Source organism: Anomaloglossus baeobatrachus, chromosome 1, assembly GCF_048569485.1.
Source record: "Anomaloglossus baeobatrachus isolate aAnoBae1 chromosome 1, aAnoBae1.hap1, whole genome shotgun sequence".
NCBI classification, from domain to species: Eukaryota; Metazoa; Chordata; class Amphibia; order Anura; family Aromobatidae; genus Anomaloglossus; species Anomaloglossus baeobatrachus.
In genome coordinates, this window is record NC_134353.1 from 540,743,053 (window position 1) to 540,763,608 (window position 20,556).

At 42.7% G+C, this 20,556-nt stretch overlaps 1 protein-coding gene across 4 annotated transcripts in view; it reads left to right on the top strand.

Moving 5' to 3' along the window:
* The window catches only part of FSD1L (fibronectin type III and SPRY domain containing 1 like), a 142,054-nt gene that overhangs the window by 107,395 nt on the left and 14,103 nt on the right, over nucleotides 1–20,556 (top strand). Inside the window, exons 10-12 of one of the 4 annotated variants that reach the window (XM_075316617.1) lie at nucleotides 489–518; nucleotides 7,977–8,077; nucleotides 10,016–10,267. In XM_075316617.1, the coding sequence (XP_075172732.1) occupies nucleotides 489–518; nucleotides 7,977–8,077; nucleotides 10,016–10,267 (383 nt within the window). The remainder of the gene's footprint in view (nucleotides 1–488; nucleotides 519–7,976; nucleotides 8,078–10,015; nucleotides 10,268–20,556) is intronic. The other 3 variants (XM_075316624.1, XM_075316632.1, XM_075316637.1) reach the window with 3 other exon arrangements.

The following is a 20,556-nucleotide window of genomic DNA, read 5'->3' on the forward strand; positions in this document are numbered from 1 at the left end:
TAACGTGTTGCTGCTGTGACTTGTAACTGGCTGCAGTGGTCACATTCCTCCCAGAAAAGGAAAGTTAGAGACCTGCATGGGATCTGTGCAGCAATATGGAGAAGCAGAGGGGGACTGGTAGGTGAGTATACACTTGTTTTGTTTTTACATACTTTAAACCATAATGTATATGGTGCTTAGTGGAATATTCACATTACTAGTACAACTTTCACAATACACTTAAAAAAAAAAAAAAAATCTCAGAGGAACTTAGTGGTAGTCATGATTATATGTTGCATTTTATGTCCGGACTACATTAAAATCAAAGGAAATGTTGGAATTAATGGAATTCACAATGGAAAATGGTTTAGAACTTAAGACCAATAAATATACTTTTTTTTTTTTTTTCTGGGATGCAGACTGACACATCTCCATTTATATCTTCGTTCTGCTCATGTACTCTGAGAACGAAATAACTCACCATTGTGCTTGTTTCTGTTGTCTGACAGTGGCCATGTTACCTTGAAGAACAATCCCAGGTGAAGACAATGTAGATATGAATAGCACTAGGACCTATCTTCTGGCTTGCCTGGAAATTTCTAGCATTAAACTGTTTCTAACACTAGTTTCTTTTTAATTCTCCATGCAGACAATCTAGCCAGCCTTTCCTGAGATCACCGAAAGCATCCCTTTGATTTACTAAGAGCAATAATGTTTTTGTTTCCAACCATTAAATTCATTTTATAGGAAAGGTGAATGCAAGTTTACACAAGGCTCGATCTTAGCACGGCAAACAGGTTTGCAGCACATAATTAGCCTCTGTTCTGAAGCCGATTTGTCAAGACAAGCATTTTGTACCCCAGTTTTGATCCGGGGTGCACTTTATTATAAAATGCCAAATTTAATTAAAGGGAACCTGTCGCTTCAGAAAATGCTATTTACTTTACTTACTGACTAATGCAGCTACAAGGAAAAAATAAACATATTTCCTCCCAGTAACTGCCGGCTTTTAGTCGTGGGGTGCATGCACATAGTGATTAGTCATGCATCGGTACTTTGACCGCTTGCTCTAAACAGATGTGCTTCAAAGCCAGCTGTCAATCCAAGAGGGCAAGTGATCTTTAAGAGGTGTGTGCCTTTTAATAAATTTGCCTCATTTTTCAGCTACCATGCACTGGTGTAGGAAGTGTACTCAGTTCCTGGACTGAACTACATTTCTGACATAATTTAAGCCACTATGTAGCACACACTGTTTGATGCATTGCCTCTTTTAAAAGGAACCTTTCATAAGATTCATGCTGCCCGAAACAAGTATGTTTTACTCAGCTATGCTGTAATGTTTTATGGAAAATGGTGTGAAACCTCAGCCATAGGTGTATAGGGAGAGGCCTGCTTAGACATATGAGGTCACCAGCTAGCTTCTGCCCATACTCTCATTAGTTGATTGACAGGTGTCTCCCTACGTAAACACATGGGAAAGACCTGTCAATCAACTAGAGCAGGGCAAGGACGAGCTGACTATGCTTCGTGGCTGACTTTTCAAACTGTTTTCTGTGACATGCTGCAGCATCAATCGTGCTGCCAGGTTCTCATGCGTACGGGCTGTAGTGAATTTAATGACCGGTTCTCATTTATGTTTGTACTTGGTAACAATAAAAGCAGATTGTGAAAACTAAGAGGAGCTGAAAGACTATAAATAAAAGTTCAAAATTTTTACCTATCTATTAGAAAAATGGAAAATGTTTGCTAAATCCCAGGAGTTGGACCAACATTTATGTTCACCATTATGTGCACATTGTAGCAAGACAAAAGAGTTGCTTTATATAGGGATCAACCAATGCGTTTTTGTTCAATTCAAAAAGTTATTTTATTGGTACAAAATTTGTGCATACATAGAATCCACACAAGACAGTGAAAGGGTTAAAAACATTTAAAATATGTATAATCAACGAACACCCCAATACATGGTTCCATGTCAGGAACCTGACATCGAAATTCCGAATACCACTATACTAGATGTACCATACAATAATAAATCCAGGTGGGATACGGAACATAAATGTCATCCGTTACTGCAATCATATACCCAATTGTACATAAAAGTATAGCATACTATCTGACACCACCATTGTTAAATACAATGTAATAATTATAGACCACCAGCAGGACAAAAAAAACCTTATGTAAAGGAAATTCGCGTACAACAGACACCGATTTAAGTAAGGTAAATACTTTTATGTACAATTGGGTATATGATTGCAGTAACGGATGACATTTATGCTCTGCATCCCCCCTGGATTTATTATTGTATGGTACATCTAGTATAGTGGTATTCGGAATTTCGGTGTCAGGTTCCTGACATGGAACCATGTATTGGGGTGTTCGTTGATTATACATATTTTAAATATTTTTAACCCTTTCACGGTCTTGTGTGGATTCTATGTATGCACAAATTTTGTACCAATAAAATAATTTTTGGAATTGAACAAAAACGCATTGGTTGATCCCTATATACAGCAACTCTTTTTTTTTTTTTTTCTCCTGTTTTTAATTTGCCCTAATTTTGCTGATGGTGATCCCAATAGGCGAAAGGTGCCCCCTTATTCTATAAATTCATTGTAGCAAGACAGCGGAGTGCAGTTTCTAGCCATGCATCCATCCTGGCTCTCTATTCTAAGTGTTACTGAAGATACAAAGATGGCCAAGTTACAGCACTGTACACAGCTCTTTCTCAGTGTCATACACTTTAGCTGGTCTGGCAGGGTGAATGTGCGATCAGTTACTATATTCATCTCCTCCTAGCAGCACTCTAGTGGATAAGTCCAAAATATCCCTTTAAAGGGTGTTTATGATATCAGAAATAAATGTCTAATAGGTGGGATTCCCATCTCTATGATCACAAGCAAGTTAAGCGGCAGCATCCAGACTAAGGGAGGTGGCAATTCCCATTCTTTTATTGTTCAGTAAATATACAGTGGAACCTCGGTTTACGAGTAACTTGGTGTGCGAGTATTTCGCTATACGAGCAAAGTTTGCTGTAAATTTGTAACTCAGTTTTCAAGCAATGCTTTGCCGTACGAGCAAATACTCATCGCACACACTTCCGGTTCCGTACTTTCACCGCGCTCTGACCCGCTCTTGCAGTCCGCACAAACACGCACACACACATTATGCTTACCTTACCTTTCATTCCATCGCCGGCCTCCCGATTCTTGTAGTTCGCCTGTACAGGATGTGTATCGGCAACCATCACGACGATGGAGGAACTTCCGCTGTCAGCCGCTTCTCAAAGGCAAGCGCGCTGACCAGTCAGAGGCAAGCGGCTTATGCTTTTGACGTCAGCGCTCTGGCAGCGAAAGCTCCTGCATCAGTCGCTATGCTTACCCAATACACATCCTGTACCGGCGAACTACAAGAACCGGGAGGCCGCCGATGGAATGGATGGTAAGGTGAGCATAATTTGTGCGTGTGTTTGTGTGTGTTTGTGTGTGTTTTGTGCATGTGTGGAATGGCACATTAGGGGACCAGGATGGGACATTGAACAAGTTGTGGAACGAATTGTCTGAGCTTGCATTATTTCCTATGGGAAATGTTGCTTTGCTAGACGAGTAACTTGGTTTACAAGCACACTCCCAGAACGTATTGTTCTCGTAAACCAAGCTCGTAAACTGTATGTATCTTTTGGGGATGCCTGAAATGATGGTAAGTGCTTGAATGCTACCTCGGTGTCATAGGTCTAAATTATCCGATTTGCCAAATCCAGAAAGCTGCAGACAGCTACAGTCTTTAAGACTGGTCTTATAAAAAAAGCTGCAAGTAAGCTTGTAAATAAGTACATAAGCCTCGCACCTTACTTTGCTAATTGGAAAAAATATAAGCGCTTTCTTTTATCTCGGGAAGGCTGCTGGATTTTTGTTGCTGGAAATGTAACTTTTTTTTTTTTCCCTCTATGCATTCATCATTTATGGGCAAATACTTAGTTGGCTTTGTATGTTCTACGGCATATATATTCTTTATGTCCATTTATAAGCAATAACAGAAACAATGTAATTATATTGCCCATAAATGATTTCCTGTACTAGGGAATTCCTCTGGAGTCTCTGCCTTCACCTTCTAGTCCAGGGTGGTAGGACTCCCCCCGAAGAGGGCTCTCCATATACCCCAAAAGTACTCCGGTTTGTGTTATGTTTTGGTTCTTAGCCTGGCTTGTATCTTTATTTCTTTTTCATGCTTTCGTATGCTACCCTTTCATTTGGTAAGTAAATCCTGCCAAAACTTTCTGTTCTAGTCTTTGTCTGAAACTTTTATTTGTGTTTTGAATGTGACCATTGAATTTGGCTTGTTGAATGCTTTCGTATTTTTTTTTTTTTTGCATTTTTTCTTTTGCTGCACTTTGAATATTGCTTTCTTTCAAGAATGTCGCCAACTAAAAGTAATAGACTGTTATAACTATAATTAGTAGCATACTAGTACTAATACTGTAAAATTATGTAGATTTGTTCATGTAAAATTGAAAGTTGTCCGCTTTGATATTTCATGGCGATTAGGTCAAGAAGATGCCCTTTTTTTATCCCATGATTGACCTTTTTCTACTCCATTGCCTTCTGGAGCACCTGGTGGCTAAAAAAAATGTCATAAATAACATTAATATATGTGAGATCTTCCTGTGTATAAACAAAAGCAAAATCAATTTCTAATAATTTTTCTTAAAGGGTACCTCTCACCTTATTGGATGGGGAGCATGAATCAGCACTTGGCTGCATGATTGCAGGAAGATATAGTTTTCTCTGAAACGCTCTAGTGTGAAGAATCGCCTGGGGATCATAGCCAGAGATGAGACTAGTCCAGGTCCACCCCTATCCGGCTTCTTGAAGTGGCGCTCCAGGTGATCGACAGGTCTTCCCAAGACCTGTAATTCAAGTGGAGCAGTGTGGGGTAAAGCCAGCTGGGTGCAGCGCCGGACTAGTCTCATTTCCTTCTATGGTCACCAACCGGTTCTTTATACTATATTTTCTGTACAACACCTGAGAATTTTAGAAACAAATGTACCTAGCTGCAATCGCAAAGCTAGATGCTGATTCATGCTTCCCGTTGTGTGGGCAGCATGAATCACATGAAATGTTCCCTTTAAATAATAATTTAGCTGAGCCTCTGTATGGTTATTATGAAATAATACATGGTATGCGCCATTAGCAGCTTCAAATGTTCCACTAACCCCACCCAACTTTGAACACTGCTTTTAATCATCTAAACCATACAAATGCTGGTTCTTCAATGTACAACAGATAACTAATAACTGCACTGAACATCAAAACTGCTGCTTCAGAAATAGGTTTTTTTTGGATTTTGTTTTTCCATGGGATTTAGCTTTTGCTATTTTGAATACACCTATAGTTGGCCATATATATATGTAACCTTATTACCTTCACATAGATATATGTCCATAGTGAAATGGCATATAATAAATAAGCAAATATGACCTATACAACGTTCAAACAAGAAGCCTTGCTAAACAACTAAATATTCTGTATTAACACCATCCCGGCCACGTGTGTATATTACCATTCCTCCATTGTGGGTCTGCTTGTCCCTGCTGGCACCGATAGCCTAATTTCCCACACTTACTCACTCACCGGTATATTCTAGATGGCTGTCTCACTGCTACTGTGTTTGGGCACAGAGCAGAAAGGAATGCAGGGCCTGCATGATGTATTTTCTATACTAATCACCTAGCAAGATGGGCCCAATATTAAAAAAAACAAAACGTTAATTTAAGATCTAATTATAATAACAGATTATATAACCAAATAAGAGAAAAAAAAACTACCCTTCTCTCCCCACACAAACCATCAAATTTGGCTGCTGTATACTGTGTTGCCCATACCAATGAAAGTATGGCTCAGTTCACAGTTATCCTGTACTCTAAGCTGAGCACTTAAAAAAAAAAAAAAAAAAAAAATGTGATTTAGACTGAATCCCGATGAAGCCATTCTGTATAATGGGGCACATGGAAACACTTTGGGGTACTTTGCACGCTGCGACATCGCTAGCCGATTGTAGCGATGCCGAGCACGATAGTCCCCGCCCCCGTCACACATGCGATATCTTGTGATAGCTGCCGTAGCGAACATTATCGCTATGGCAGCTTCACACACACATACCTGCCCTGCGACGTCACTCTGGCCAGCGACTCGCCTCCTTCCTAAGGGGGCGGGTCGTGCGACGTCACACGGCAGGCGTCCAATAGAAGCGGAGGGGCGAAGATGAGCGGGACGTAAACATCCCGTCCACCTTCCTATTTCATTGCAGGCGGGACGCAGGTAAGGAGATGTTCCTCGCTCCTGCGGCTTCATACACAGCGATGTGTGCTGCCACAGGAACAAGGAACAACATCGTACCTGTCGCTGCAGCGAAATTATGGAAATGACCGACACTACACAGATCACCGATTTTCGACGCTTTTGCGATTATCTGTGCTTCTAGGCTTTACATGTTGCGACATCGTTACCGGCGCCGGATGTGCGTCACTTTCGATTTTGACCCTGACGAGATTGCATTAGCGATGTCGCAACGTGCAAAGTACCCCTTTTGACACTGCTGTCCTCCGTTCTGGCGATTTTGTTTTTTTTTCTTTTTAGAATAGTTTACTATGGAGGCCAAGAGAAGTCTAAAGTGACTTCATCTGGCCCATTATTCTGAATGGCTCTGTCAGAAGTTCTTGTCTTAATCAAATGTGTGTAATGGCATCTATATACACTCAGGAGTGCAGGTATTCCCATCTAATAGTCATAGCAGTAATAATTGCACTTTTTATCAAGTGTGTAATTTTGAAAAATAACTGTCATGCTATTTTTACTAGACTTTGTACAAGTAGAAAGACTTTGTATGAGTATAAAGCAACCTTTGGGCGTAAAGCCTGCTTTACATGTTACGATTCTGCATACGATATTGTATGCGATCGTAACCGCCCCCATCGTATGTGCGTTACGTTCAATTTTGTTGAATGTGCCGCACAAACGATTAACCCCCGTCACACGTACTTATTGAGGTCGTATGGACAGGTGTGGGCGGCGAACGTCCACTTCCTGGAGTGGGAGGGACGTTCGAAGTCACGCGGCAGCCGGCCAATAGAAGCGGAGGGGCGGACGTAAACATCCCGCCCACCACCTTCCTTCCGCATTGCTGGCCGGGAGCCGCAGGACGCAGGTAAGATATGTTCATCGTTCCCGGGGTGTCACACACTGCGATGTGTGCTACCCCGGGTACGATGAACAACCTGACGGTCAATTCATGAGGAATGAAAGACGTGTGCGTGATGAACGTTTTACCGTTCATTCACAATCGCACGTACCTGTCACACACTGCAATGTACCTTATGATGCCGAATGTGCGTCACTTACGACGTGACCCCGCCGACACATCGTAAGATTTATTGTAGTGTATAAAGCGGGCTTTAGACACAAGCATTGTATATGTACGCATAACCACTTAGAACAAAGAATCACCACCACATGTACTTGGGCTTAGTAATTTTTATATGTATTTGTGTGTGTGTGTGTATTTGTGTGTATATGTGTGTATTTATATGTATGTGTGTATATATATATTTTTACCGACTTATATAGCACCATTAATTCCACAACACTTTACATACATCAGCAGCACTGTCCCTTCCCTTAAACTTTCACAGTCTGTCACTATTTGTACACATTCCCTATCATGGGGTAATATATTTAGTCTTGCTAATAGGGACAAAGAACACTTCTTTCTCTTATTAAATATCCATTATTCACCACAAACACAAGCCTGTAACAGGTGTGTGCGGATCAAGTATGTGTATATATGTGTGACTAAGATGTTTTGTTTAGCATAATATAGAATCTTAATTTGTAGACTAGTCAATAGTAATGAAGACTTCACTTCATTAGTATATGCTAGTGATAAAAGGTATATACTTTTTACTTCCTCATAAACGTCATTTGTTTTGATTTTTATAGAAGTGCAACACCATCACCGAAGAGAACATCGGTCACTTCTAGGCCATCAGTGGGGAGGGGCAGCAGAGATCGGTTCACAGGAGAATCGTACACAGTGTTGGGTAAGTCCTGCCCTTGACATGCTGGAAAAATGTCTTTCTAGAACGTCCTCGTTGATATGATTTTCAGATTTTTTTTTTTCCTGCTTTTTATGGATTTAAATGGGGGATGATGTAGTGATATGATGAATGATTTTTTTGCGAAGTATTAGACTTTGTATCACTTCATGATTCTGGTGATATTTCGAGATCCTTCAGCAATACCTAAAGTAGTATTTACCAGACAGTATTCATTTAAATTGACTTTGTCAACACAGAATGACTGTTCAAACAAAGTACAGGTTGTCATGCATCATGGCAGGGCCAAATATTTAAGGGCATCCTCCCACCTGCTTGTTTTCCCTCTATCCCCATCCCACCCACCTGTTTGACAGCTGTGGCTTCATAAAGGTAGAGAAGGGTGGAGTTACAGTCATATGAAAAAGTTTGGGCACCCCTATTAATGTTAACCTTTTTTCTTTATAACAATTTGGGTTTTTGCAACAGCTATTTCAGTTTCATATATCTAATAACTGATGGACTGAGTAATATTTCTGGATTGAAATGAGGTTTATTGTACTAACAGAAAATGTGCAGTCAGCACTCACTCACTATATAGCACTGTCATCACTCCTCATCACCTTCACTGACATTCTGCTCTGCTCCCTCACTGAGCAGCTGTAAGTCAAGGATCATGAGGTGATTAGAGTATGCTCACTGTTTACTGACCACTGACGGTAGACTACCCAGGGGGCCGCACTGATGACTATTAGCGATTTGGCTTTGTTCACCAAGTAGGCTGCCAAACATTTCATTTTACATGGATGCTACCCTTTCCTGTAGGTAAATACATTTTGTTTTTTGTTGAAAGTTTCCCCTGAACATTAGCTTACACTTTTTTAACTTTCTTTAAAGTAGGAATGGAAGTAAGTATCTCTTGAGAGGGAGGGACAGTTTTTATATTTTTTGGCTGTGCGTATCTGTTCCTCTTACCTGGAAGAGGGGGTTGAACTGGAGATTAGCTCTTGCCTCTTGGACAGAATCTATCTACCAGACATTTAAGTATCCTAGCTATAGAAATAGACATGGACCGCACATCCAAAACTCATATATACAATATTTATGGCTACAAAGCAACCATTTCTAAAACTGAACATAATGTGTTTAGTTTAACATTCTGATTAGTCTTCAGTAAGCTCACTACCACGTCATGTCGAACCTCTCAGTGAGTCCCTGACCTTGTAGGTGCAGTGCCATACGCCAACCACCCCTGCAGTGCACCAGCATGGCGAGCCATCTGATGCCCCAAAACACCCATGCTACAAGGCAAAGCCCCCATGGCACTAGGTCACACCACCCCCATAGGCACAGGACCACAGCAACAAAATCCAACTCCCAGCACCAACACAAAGTGAAAACTAAAACACTCTCCTTCCACATGTTCTCAGGCTGTCAGATGCCTGCTAAAATTGCTGAAAACTCTTACAGAGTACTGCTGATTAAAACCAAATCGGAGGCGTTCTGGTCCAAGGAAAAAAAAAAAAAAAAAGAGGACAGACCATATAATATGCCAGAAGTATAGAAAAAGACATGGACGTCCAAAATATATACATTTATCTATTGCAGCTATGGAAAACTTTCCAACAGTTGTTGAACATGAGGTTTAGACATCTATAGCGTGTGTGTGTGTGTGTGTGTGTGTGTGTGTGTGTGTAATATGTATGTATGTATGTATGTATGTATGTATGTATATGTATATATTAATTCAGGTTTATCCTATGGATAATTTTTGCACGAATATCTATGATGCTATGATGGGAATTCCCAGTTTAACTGTTGAGTCCTTCTTGAGTTATAAAATACTCATATATTTCTTTATTTAATACTGTAAATCTAGCCACTGAAATTATTAAAGCACCATGCAATAGTCACGAACCTAATTATTCTGAATTATTTAAACAGGTGACACAGCAATTGAAAGTGGGCAATATTACTGGGAAGTGAAAGCTCAAAAGGACTGCAAATCATACAGTGTGGGCGTCTCATATAAAACGATCGGCAAGTTTGACCAGTTAGGAAAGACCAACACAAGCTGGTGCTTACACGTGAACAACTGGCTACAGGCAACATTTTCTGCAAAGCATAACAACAAAGCCAAAGCCCTGGAAGTAGCAGTACCAGATAGAATAGGTGTATACTGCGACTTTGATGGAGGTAAGATCTTATGTTCTCTTCTTTATTATAAAATATGCAAGAATAATGAAATATTAGGATGAATAGATAAATGTGGGTGAATATGGATGCTTTCCATAAACAAAATAATAAAAAAAAACACAATTTTTCTTACATTTGCACTTCTTCCCCTAGCGCACACCATTTTTTTCCGGAAAGCCAAACTTTTTTTCTTTTTCTGTGATCGTAGTGGTACAATGGCCTGATTTTGTTGTTATTTTTGCAGGACATGTTGTAGTTTTAAATAACATCTATTTTACCATACAATGTACTGAAAAATGAAAAAAAAAATTTAAAAATGGAATGAAATGGTGAAAAAATCCTAGTTTGTTGGATTTTTGTTATTACAGTATTTTTTTTTTTTTTATATCCAAAATAGGCAAAAAAAAAGGCAGCACTTACCGGAGTTGAAAAAGCGGTTCTTTATTCTTTTTCCGTTTGCTTTTACATATGGTGGGACAGGTCACAAGACCCATGGAAGCACAAGCTGTGCGAAACGGCCCGCCATCATCCAATGTCCTAGCCTCCCTCCCCTCCCCCCTATGTACCCGTCCCACCATGTGTAAAAGCAAAAGGAAAAAGAATAAAGAACCGCTTTTTCAACTCTGGTGAGTGCTGCCTTTTTCTGCCTTTTTTGGATATATCTATTTGAACCTTTTGACTGGGATGTGCACCTGGAGTGAGCGGGATCATTAAGCTTTTACTACAACTTTTTTGAAAAGAGATTCAGCGGTGCCCGGTTTTTTCTTTCCCAGTATTTTTATGTTCAAGCAACCTGGAAACATTCTCCAGTTTGTTAAGGTTATGGTGATACCAAAATTGCCTAAATGTTATATTACTATGGTATGCGTGGCCATTTTCTAAGAACAGTAAGACATTTTTATTTTCAATTGATGATGGAGCTGTGTGAAGGCTTCTTTTTTTGTATTGCTAGTTGACTGTTTTATTTATACCAATTCGGGGTACATTCATTCGTTTAGGGTACATTCATTATTATTATTATTATTATTATTAATAATACTTTTATTGGTTTTGACTGCATTTTTCAGGTAGATAGAATTGTAACTGTTCAATCATCATATTGTTTCACTTATACTGCATTTCCTGTATGGGCTGATTAATTTTATATTTTGATAACTCAAATTTTATGGACAAGACAATACCAAATTTGTTTAAAGTTGGTTTTTTTTTTTTTTTTTTTTATTTCTTGCTTTTTAATGGAGAAAATGTGATAATAATGGTAGGTGCCATCAGCAGAACCCCAGGTGCCATATAGCAACCTATCTTTGCCTAGAGAATCGCCATGCCGGGGGCTGATGGAAGTGATGCTGTATTTAAATGCCACTTTCAGAAATTGAAAGGGCCATCTAAGTAGATACAGCAGTGATCGAAACTTCTCTTCGCTCATTGCTGATAGATATTGGCTATGTGACATAGCTCCTGAGCACCCACCACACGTTGACTCCAGTACTAATATACATGTACGTCATATTACACTAAGAGTTTAAATAGTTTATACCATCTTATTAATTGTGTAAAATTACAATGTGCTTGTAAAAACAAGCACTTTGTAGTTTACCTGTTATTAAAAATTCTATACATTCTCAAACAGAGGTATTTTTAACCCCTTCACGACCCATGACTAATATATCCGTCATGGATCGTGTGAGGGTAATCCCCGCCCCCTGCCGGGGGCAGGTCGCGGCGATCCGCGCACATATCAGCTGTTTTCAAATGCTGACATGTGTGCCTGCAAGTTACGAGTGGAATCGCGTTCCACCCACAACTTTTAACCCTTAACCCCTTACATCTCGCTGCTGGCAGCGAGATGTATATGCGCGCAGCCATTACTTTTACTTACCGTCGCCCCCACCGGAAGTCACGTGCGTGATCACGTGACTTTCGGTGGTTGCCATGGTAGCACAGGGTCATGTGATGACGCCTATAGCTAACATGAGTCCCTTTCTCTCAGTGCTGGCATACTTACGGCATTGAGAGTAAAGCAACGTATCTGCAGTTCTCAGCTCTGTAGCTGAGATCTACAGATATAGTAGAGCGATCAGATTCTTGATCGCTATAGCCCCCTAGGGGGACTAGTAAAATTTAAAAAAAAAAAATGTAAAAAAAAGTTATTGAAAAAATAAATAAAATAAAAAAACCTAAAAGTTCAAATCACCCCCCTTTCACCCCATTGAAAAATTAAAGGGTTAAAAAAATAAAAAAATATACACATTTGGTATCGCCGCGTTCAGAAATGCCAAAATTACATTTTTTGGTTGCCGCAAGTTTTGTGCAAAATGCAATAACAGACGATCAAAACTTAGCATCTGCGCAAAAATTGTACCATTAGAAATGTCAGCTCGAGACGCAAAAAATAAGCAGTCACTGAGCCATAGGTCCCAAAAAATGAGAACGCTACGGGTTTTGGAAAATGGTGCAAAACATACGCCACTTTTATTGGACAGGCTTGTGAATTTTTTTTTAACCTTTTAGATACAAGTAAGCCTATACATGTTTGGTGTCTACAAACTCGCACCAACCTCAGACATCACACTGACACAGTTTTACCATACAGGGAACACAGTGAATAAAATATCCCAAAAACTATTGTGCAATCACTTTTTTTTTTTTGCAATTTTTCCACACTTGGAATTTTTTTTGCTGTTTTCCAGTACACTATATGGTAAAACATATGGTTTAATTTCAAAGTACAACGCGTTTCACAAAAAACAAGCCCTCACATGGCAAGATTGACGGAAAAATAAAAAAGTTACGGCTCTCGGAAGAAGGGGAGCAAAAACACCCCGGAAAAACGCTCTGGGGCTGAAGGGGTTAATTTTAGATTCTATAGCTCACTTTCAAGGTTACCAATCCACTCTGCAGTCTAGCTACCTTGCTAAAGAGCGCACAACTATTGCAGGCTTTATGTATGCTGACTTTTCTCCTTATTTGGCTGGATTATTGAATTTGACCACCCTCCATCCCATTGTGCAAAACTGCCTCTAGGAGCAGCTAAGGACCGCTCTGTTCTGACCACCACTGCAACCATGTCACTGGTACAAGCTGTCAATCTTTTGGAGCGCATCGCCCCATGCAAGTAGGAATCCTGGAGACGGAAGATGACCAAAGCTCTTTAAATGAATATATAATAGAATGTCCCTCATCACACTGAATTTAAGAAATGAATCACCTTTTTTAATTTTCTTGAGGACATCAATAATCAAATACCATTCAGTTAAAAAAAAAAAAATGTGGCTGGCCTATGACAGGAATGCTATGTAATTAATTATATTTGTGTTATCTTTTATCTTAACTTGTTTGGAGATAGCCAAACTGGATAAACTCCTCACCCCCCCCCTTCTTTTTTATTTTTTTTTATATATTTTTATTTCTTTAATCTTTTTTTTTTCCTACTGGACAGCACCACATGAGAGAAATCCAGCCCACAAGGACAGGAAACCTAACTGAATAAAGGGGCGGCAGCTCTCCTCATCAGTTCCTGACCTTGTAGGGAACCTATTGGCTAGTCTCTCATTTAAAAATGCCATGTGATAGTGGGCTTTGTGCTCCAGCTATCCTTCTGACACGGCTATGGAGATCAGAAGCGGTTGAAGCAAAAGATACAGCATGGACTGCAGCCGTGTAAGGACAGACGCAGTAGTGGAAGTCGCACAAGTGACATCAGGAACACTGGAGGCAACAGTAAGACCAGCCAGTGAAGCAGAGTGGCTCAGGATGGATCCATGGCCACTAAGGAACATTACTCAGGTGATTTGATCCGATACCCTTTAGCCGGATTTACTCATATGACCCCTTTTGACAAATTTTCTACATTTAACCATGATACGAGGGCCCCAGTTGTGATTGAGGAAACACTTAACCTTCCTTCTAAACATCCTCTTTGGCTCCTTTCGCCTAACAGTATCTCCTGCTGTAATTGCCTGGTGTGGAATTGAGCCCAAGGAAAGGCTAAAATTGGCTTGGTCACTAAGGGGTTAATTATGTTTTGATGACCAAACCATGGAGGTGGAGCTAGTTGCTGTGTGTCTCCTTTAAGGGCTCTATAAAAGGCTTTGAGGTCTCAAAGTGTATTGTAGCAAGATGGATTAGGGAGGCCATTGGCTTAGCCTACTCCTCTAGTTGTACTTCAGTCCCAGCAAGCATTGAGGCTCTTTCGACTCGAGCAACTTCCTGGCAGAAAAGGCGGAGGCGTCAGTTGACCAGAAATGCAAGTCAGGTACTTGGTCCTCTTCAGACCAAATCTATAGTGCTTATTAAGGGTTGATTTTCTGATGTCCCTCCCTCTCTAAATCTCTCATGTGGTGCTGTCATGGGTGAAAGGAAATGACTACATTATTTACGATAATGGGATTTTTCAGAGCCCATGACAGCACCCTTTTAGTTCAACCCCACTCCCCCACCCTTCCTTCTCCTCATCTCTGTTTTTAAGTATGCACTAACTTTATCTTGGGTATATAATTTGTGGGGCTAGCTGCCTTTTTGTTGGTGGTGGTATGTATATATTACTATGTGGGGGTCCTCTCATGGTTTGTAACCTAACAAATATGGGGGAAAACCCTTTCATTCAGTAGGTTTCTTGTCCTTGTGGGGAGGATCCCGCTGTCATGTGGTGCTATCATGAGCTCTTGAAAATCCTATTACCTACAGTGGGGAAAAAAAGTATTTAGTCAGCCACCAATTGTGCAAGTTCTCCCACTTAAAAAGATGAGAGAGACCTGTAATTGACATCATAGGTAGACCACAATTATGAGAGACAAAATGAGAACAGAAATACAGAAAATCACGTTGTCTGATTTGGCAAGATTTTTTTTTTTTTGCAAATTATGGGGGAGAATAAGTATTTAGTCAATAACAAAAGTTAATCTCAATATTTTGTTATATATCCTTTCTTGCAATGACAGAGGTCAAACGTCTGTAAACACCGCTTTACACGCTGCGATATCATGACCAATATCGCTAGCGTGGGTACCCGACCCCATCGGTTGTGCGACACTGGCAAATCGCTGCCCGTGGGGCACAACATCGCTAGTCCCCATCACACTACTTACCTGCCCCTTTCTAAGGGGGCGGTTCGTTCGGCGTCACAGCGACGTCACTACGCGGCCGCCCAATAGAAGCGAAGGGGCGGAGATGAGCGGGACGTAATATCCCGCCCACCTCCTTCCTTCTTCATTGAAGGCGGCCACAGGTAAGGTGAGGTTCCTCGTTCCTGCGGTGTCACACATAGAGATGTGTGCTGCTGCAGAAGCGACGAACTACATCGTAGCTGCAGCAGCAGTGATAATCGAGAATAGGGGGGCATGTCACCGATGAGCGATTTTGAATGTTTTTGCGACGATTCAAAATCGCTCATAGGTGTCACACGCAACGACATCGCTAATGCGGCCGGATGTGCGTCACAATTTCCGTGACCCCAACGAGATCGCTTGAGCGATGTCGCAGCGTGTAAAGCGGCCTTTAGTCTTCACAAGGTTGGCACACACTGTTGGTGGTATGTTGGCCCATTCCTCCATGCAGGTCGCCTCTAGAGCAGTGATGTTTTGGGCCTGTGACTGGGTAACACAGACTTTCAACTCCCTCCAAAGGTTTTCTATGGGGTTGAGATCTGGAGACTTGCTAGGCCACTCCAGGACCTTCATATGCTTCTTATGAAGCCACTCCTTCATTGCCCTAGCGGTGTGCTTGGGTTCATTATAATGCTGAAGGACCCGGGCACATTTCATCTTCAATACCCTTGGTGATGGAAGGAGGTTTGCACTCAAAATCTCACGATACATAGCTCCATTCATTCTTTCATGTACACGGATCATTCGTCCTGGTCCCTTTGCAGAGAAACAGCCCCAAAGCATGATGTTGCCACCCGCATGCTTCACAGTAGGTATGCTGTTCTTTGGCTGCAACTCAGCATTCGGTCTCCTCCAAACACGACGAGTTGTGTTTCTACCAAACAGTTCTACTTTGGTTTCATCAAACCATATGACATTCTCCCAATACTCTTCTGGATAATCCAAATACTCTCTAGCGGACTTCAGACGGGCCTGGACACGTCTGGCACTGTAGGATCTGAGTCCCTTGCAGCGTAGTGTGTTACTGATGGTAGTCTTTGTTACGGTGGTCCCAGCTCTATGCAGGTCATATACTAGGTCCCCTCGTGTGGTTCTGGGATTTTTGCTCACTGTTCTTGTGATCATTTTGACCCCACGGGGTGAGATCTTGCATGGAGTTCCAGATCGAGGCGAGGGAGATTATCAGTGGTCTTGTATGTTTTCCATTTTCTTTATTATTGCTCCCACAGTTGATTTCATCACACCAAGCTGTTTGCCTATTGCAGATTCAGTCTTCCCAGCCTGGTGCAGGGCTACAATTTTGTTTCTGGTGTCCTTCGACAGCTCGTTGGTCTTCACCATAATGGAGTTTGGCATGTGACTGTTTGAGGTTGAGGACAGGTGTTTTTTATACTGATAACGAGTTCAAACAAGTGCCATTACTGCAGGTAATGAGTGGAGGACAGAGAAACCTTTTAAGAAGTTACAGGTCTGTGAGAGCCAGAAATCTTGCATGTTTTTAGATGACTCTAAATACTTATTTTCCACCATAATTTGCAGAAAAAAAAATCTTCAAATCAGGGAAGGTGATTTTCTGAATTTTTTTTTTCTCATTTTGTCTCTCATAGTTGTGGTCTACCTATGATGTCAATTACAGGACCCACTCATCTTTTTAAGTGGGAGAACGTGCACAATTGGTGGTTGACTAAAGAAGGATTTTTTCTGTACTCACCGTAAAATCTCTTTCTCTGAGTCTTCATTGGGGGACACAGGACCATGGGTGTATGCTGCTGTGACTAGGAGGCTGACACTAAGTAGACATAAAAAAAATTTAGCTCCTCCCTAGCAGTGTACACCCTGAGCCGGAGGCGGATCTATGCCAGTTTAGTGTACAAGCAGTAGTAGGAGAAACTTGAACAACCATAACTAATCAAGGTAATAACAAGAAACACACAGTATCTTATCTAAACCTATACTGTATATCAATATATATATTTATATAAAAACATAAATAAGCCGGGTACAGAAGAACGTGTTCCCATAAAGAACCAGTAACATCCGGCAAACTAAGAGCAACCCAATATCCAAACAGGGTGGGTGCTGTGTCCCCCAATGAAGACTCAGAGAAAGAGCTTTTACGGTGAGTACACAAAAATCCTTCTTTCTCTATCGTTTCATTGCGGGACACAGGACCATGGGACGTCCAAAAGCAGTCCCTGGGTGGGTACAGGAGCAATCCTACAGATTCATAACATATCCAAAAATCTGTAAGAATGCTCGGTGCAAAAGTATACCGCTTTATCATAAGTGTGCGACAGCCGCCTGCTGTATCCTGTAAACCCTGGAAAAGGTATGAAGGCTTGACCACGTGGCGGCTATGCAGACTTGCTCGGCTGACGCCTGGCGTCTGATTTTCCAAGACACCCCAATTGCACAGGTGGAATGGCTTTTACACCCCTCGGAGGAGACCGGTCTCTAATCCTGTAGGCCTCTGATATGGTCGGCCTGATCCAACTTGCAATGGTAGCCTTGGACGCCGGCATGCCCCTCCTGGGCCCAGTAGACAGGATGAATAGGCCGTCTGAGTTGCAGAAGGGCGCGGTTCTCGAAAAGTAACTCCTAAGAGCTCGCACTAGATCCAGTGTAAGCCGTGACCTTTCGAAGGATCGAATGGAGGCTGGACCGAAGGATGGAAGCACAATCTCCTCATTCAGATACTACTTTCGGTAGGAAAACAGGAGATGGGTGCAGAACAACCTTGTTTTGGTGGAAAACAAGAAAAGTGACCGGCATGAGAGGGTTCAGACCTTCTTCTGATTGAAGTGACTGTCACCAACAAATCCACCTTCCCGGATAGGCGTGACATTGAGGATTCCTTTAGAGGTTCAAACGGGGCTAATGGAAGAGACCCTAGAACCAGATTGAGGTCCCATGGTTCTAGCGGGGAATGATCTGGCGGTGCCAGATGGGCGACTCCCTGGATGAACGTCCTGACTTGTGGCCAAGATGCTAGATTTCTCTGGAAAAGACAGAGCTGACACCTGCCATTGAAGGTTGCTAGCGAGAGACCCGCCTGTAAGCCTGACTGAAGGAAGGCCAGTAACACTGGGAGTGACAGATCCAGTGAAGATGAGTTGCCGTTGACCTCGCACCATTGAAAGATGGCCTTTCAAGTGCGGTAGTAGATGTTTGAAGGCGGAGGCTTCTGAGCTCTGACCATAGTCTGTATCACCTGTGGGGTAAAGCCTGCCTGGGCTAGTAGCCAGGATTCAACAGCCATGCGGTCAAATTGAGAAGCCTTGAATTTTGATGGGAGAGAAGACTTTGCGATAGGAGGTTCAGACGATCTGGAAGCCACCATGGGGTGTCTGATGAGCTGCGTGAGCTCTGCGAACAGCGCTTGCCTGGGCCAATTCATGGCAGTGAGAGTCACTGGGATGCCCTCTGCTCTGATTTTCTTGAGGACTCTTGGGATCAGTGGAAGCGGTGGAAGATGAAGGGAAACCTGAACCGATTCCACTGACGTATGCAAGCGTTGACTCCTGGCACTCGCCGGTCGTGGTTAAGGGAGATGAACTGTGTGAGTTGATTGTTGAACCGAGAGGCCATCAGGTCCACATCCGGAATCCCTCATCTGAGGCAGATCCATTCGAAAGCCCCTCTGTTGAGGGATCATTCGCCTGCCGCCAGACCTTGCCTACTGATGAAGTCTGCTGTCCAATTCTCCACGGCGGGGAAATGTATAACGGAAAACCTGGAGTGGTGAGGCTATGCCCACTGTAAGATCATATTCACCTATGACATCGCCATGACGCTCCTTGTTCCGCCCAGGTGATTGATGTATGCCACTGCTGTGGTGATGTCCGACTGGATCCTGGATGGCGATTCCTGTATAAAGGGCTGAAAATTCTGTAGGGCTCGGAGAAAAGCTCTGATCCCTAAAAACAATTGATAGGCAGACGGCTCTCCTGGCAGGACCACCGACCGTGAGCCGAGTGTTTCGGAACACCGCTCCCCAGTCAGAAGACTGGTATCGGTGGAGACTGCCTGCCAGTGTACAGGTATGAAAGACATTCCTCTGGACCAATGAGGGCCGCTGGTCCACCCTAGAAGCAAGCGGCGGGTTCCCGGAGTCAGTTGGATCCTGCGATTCAAGGTGGATAGAGACTTGTCCCATCTGCTGTGTCCCTCAATGTGTTCGGCCGAGTCAGCTGAAGGAGACCAAGGTGGGAGCGGGCGAACGGAACCGCCTCTATTGCCGCCACCATCCGACTGAGGACTCTCCGCCTTGGAGTGACAGAGGATCTGGAGGTCTCTTCAGAGGGAGACTATCTTTTCTAGCGGAAGGGACCCGCGTCCTTGGATGGTATCGAACTCCATGCCTAGACAGGGAATCCTGCTGACCGGGGTCAGAGAGGGCTTCTTCCGATTGATGAGCTAGCCGAGTCGGGACAGGATATCGATGGTGACCTGAACACTTAGGAGACAGTCGTCAACAGAAGACCCCCTGATCAACAAGACGTCCAGGTACGGAAGCACCAAAAATGATCTTCTGTTATTGCGAAACGCAGGAACATCTGTGCTGTTGGGAAATTTGGGATGTGCGTCCTGTATGTCCGACGATAGAATTGATGAAAAATCTATTATGTACCCTGAGTCCAGCATCTCTCCGACCCAGGCGTCCGTGATCAAAGTCTGCCAGACGTGATTGAAATGAGACAGGCGCCCCCCCTCCACCTGATCTGCGCCGGCGTGCGACGACCACGAGTCATCGAGCGGGGTAGCGCTGTGATCCGGATGTCGTCTTTGATGGCTGGCGTGACTTAGAACGCCAGGAAGGGCATGTATTGAAGGACAGAATCTTCCTGTTCCTCTGCGAGGGCCTGTTTTTCTTGTGTGCTGGGGAACTGCAGCTCCTGTGATCTCGGCAATAATCTGATCCAGCCAGTCCCCAAACAGGCGACCTCCTGCAAAGGGGAGGGCTGTAAGTGATTACCTAGAAGCCGCGTCCGCATTCCAGGCTCTGAGCCAGATCGCCCGACAGATGGCCCCCGTGTTGCTAGCCGCTTGCGCTGCGCAAGTAGGCTGCTGACAGAGATGCGTTGAGTATGTACTCACCCGCTAGAGCAATCAGTGTAGCAATGTTGTGAACTCCGGATTGCTCAATCCCGCGCGAAGACCGCTGTGGAGGTTATCGGCCTAGGA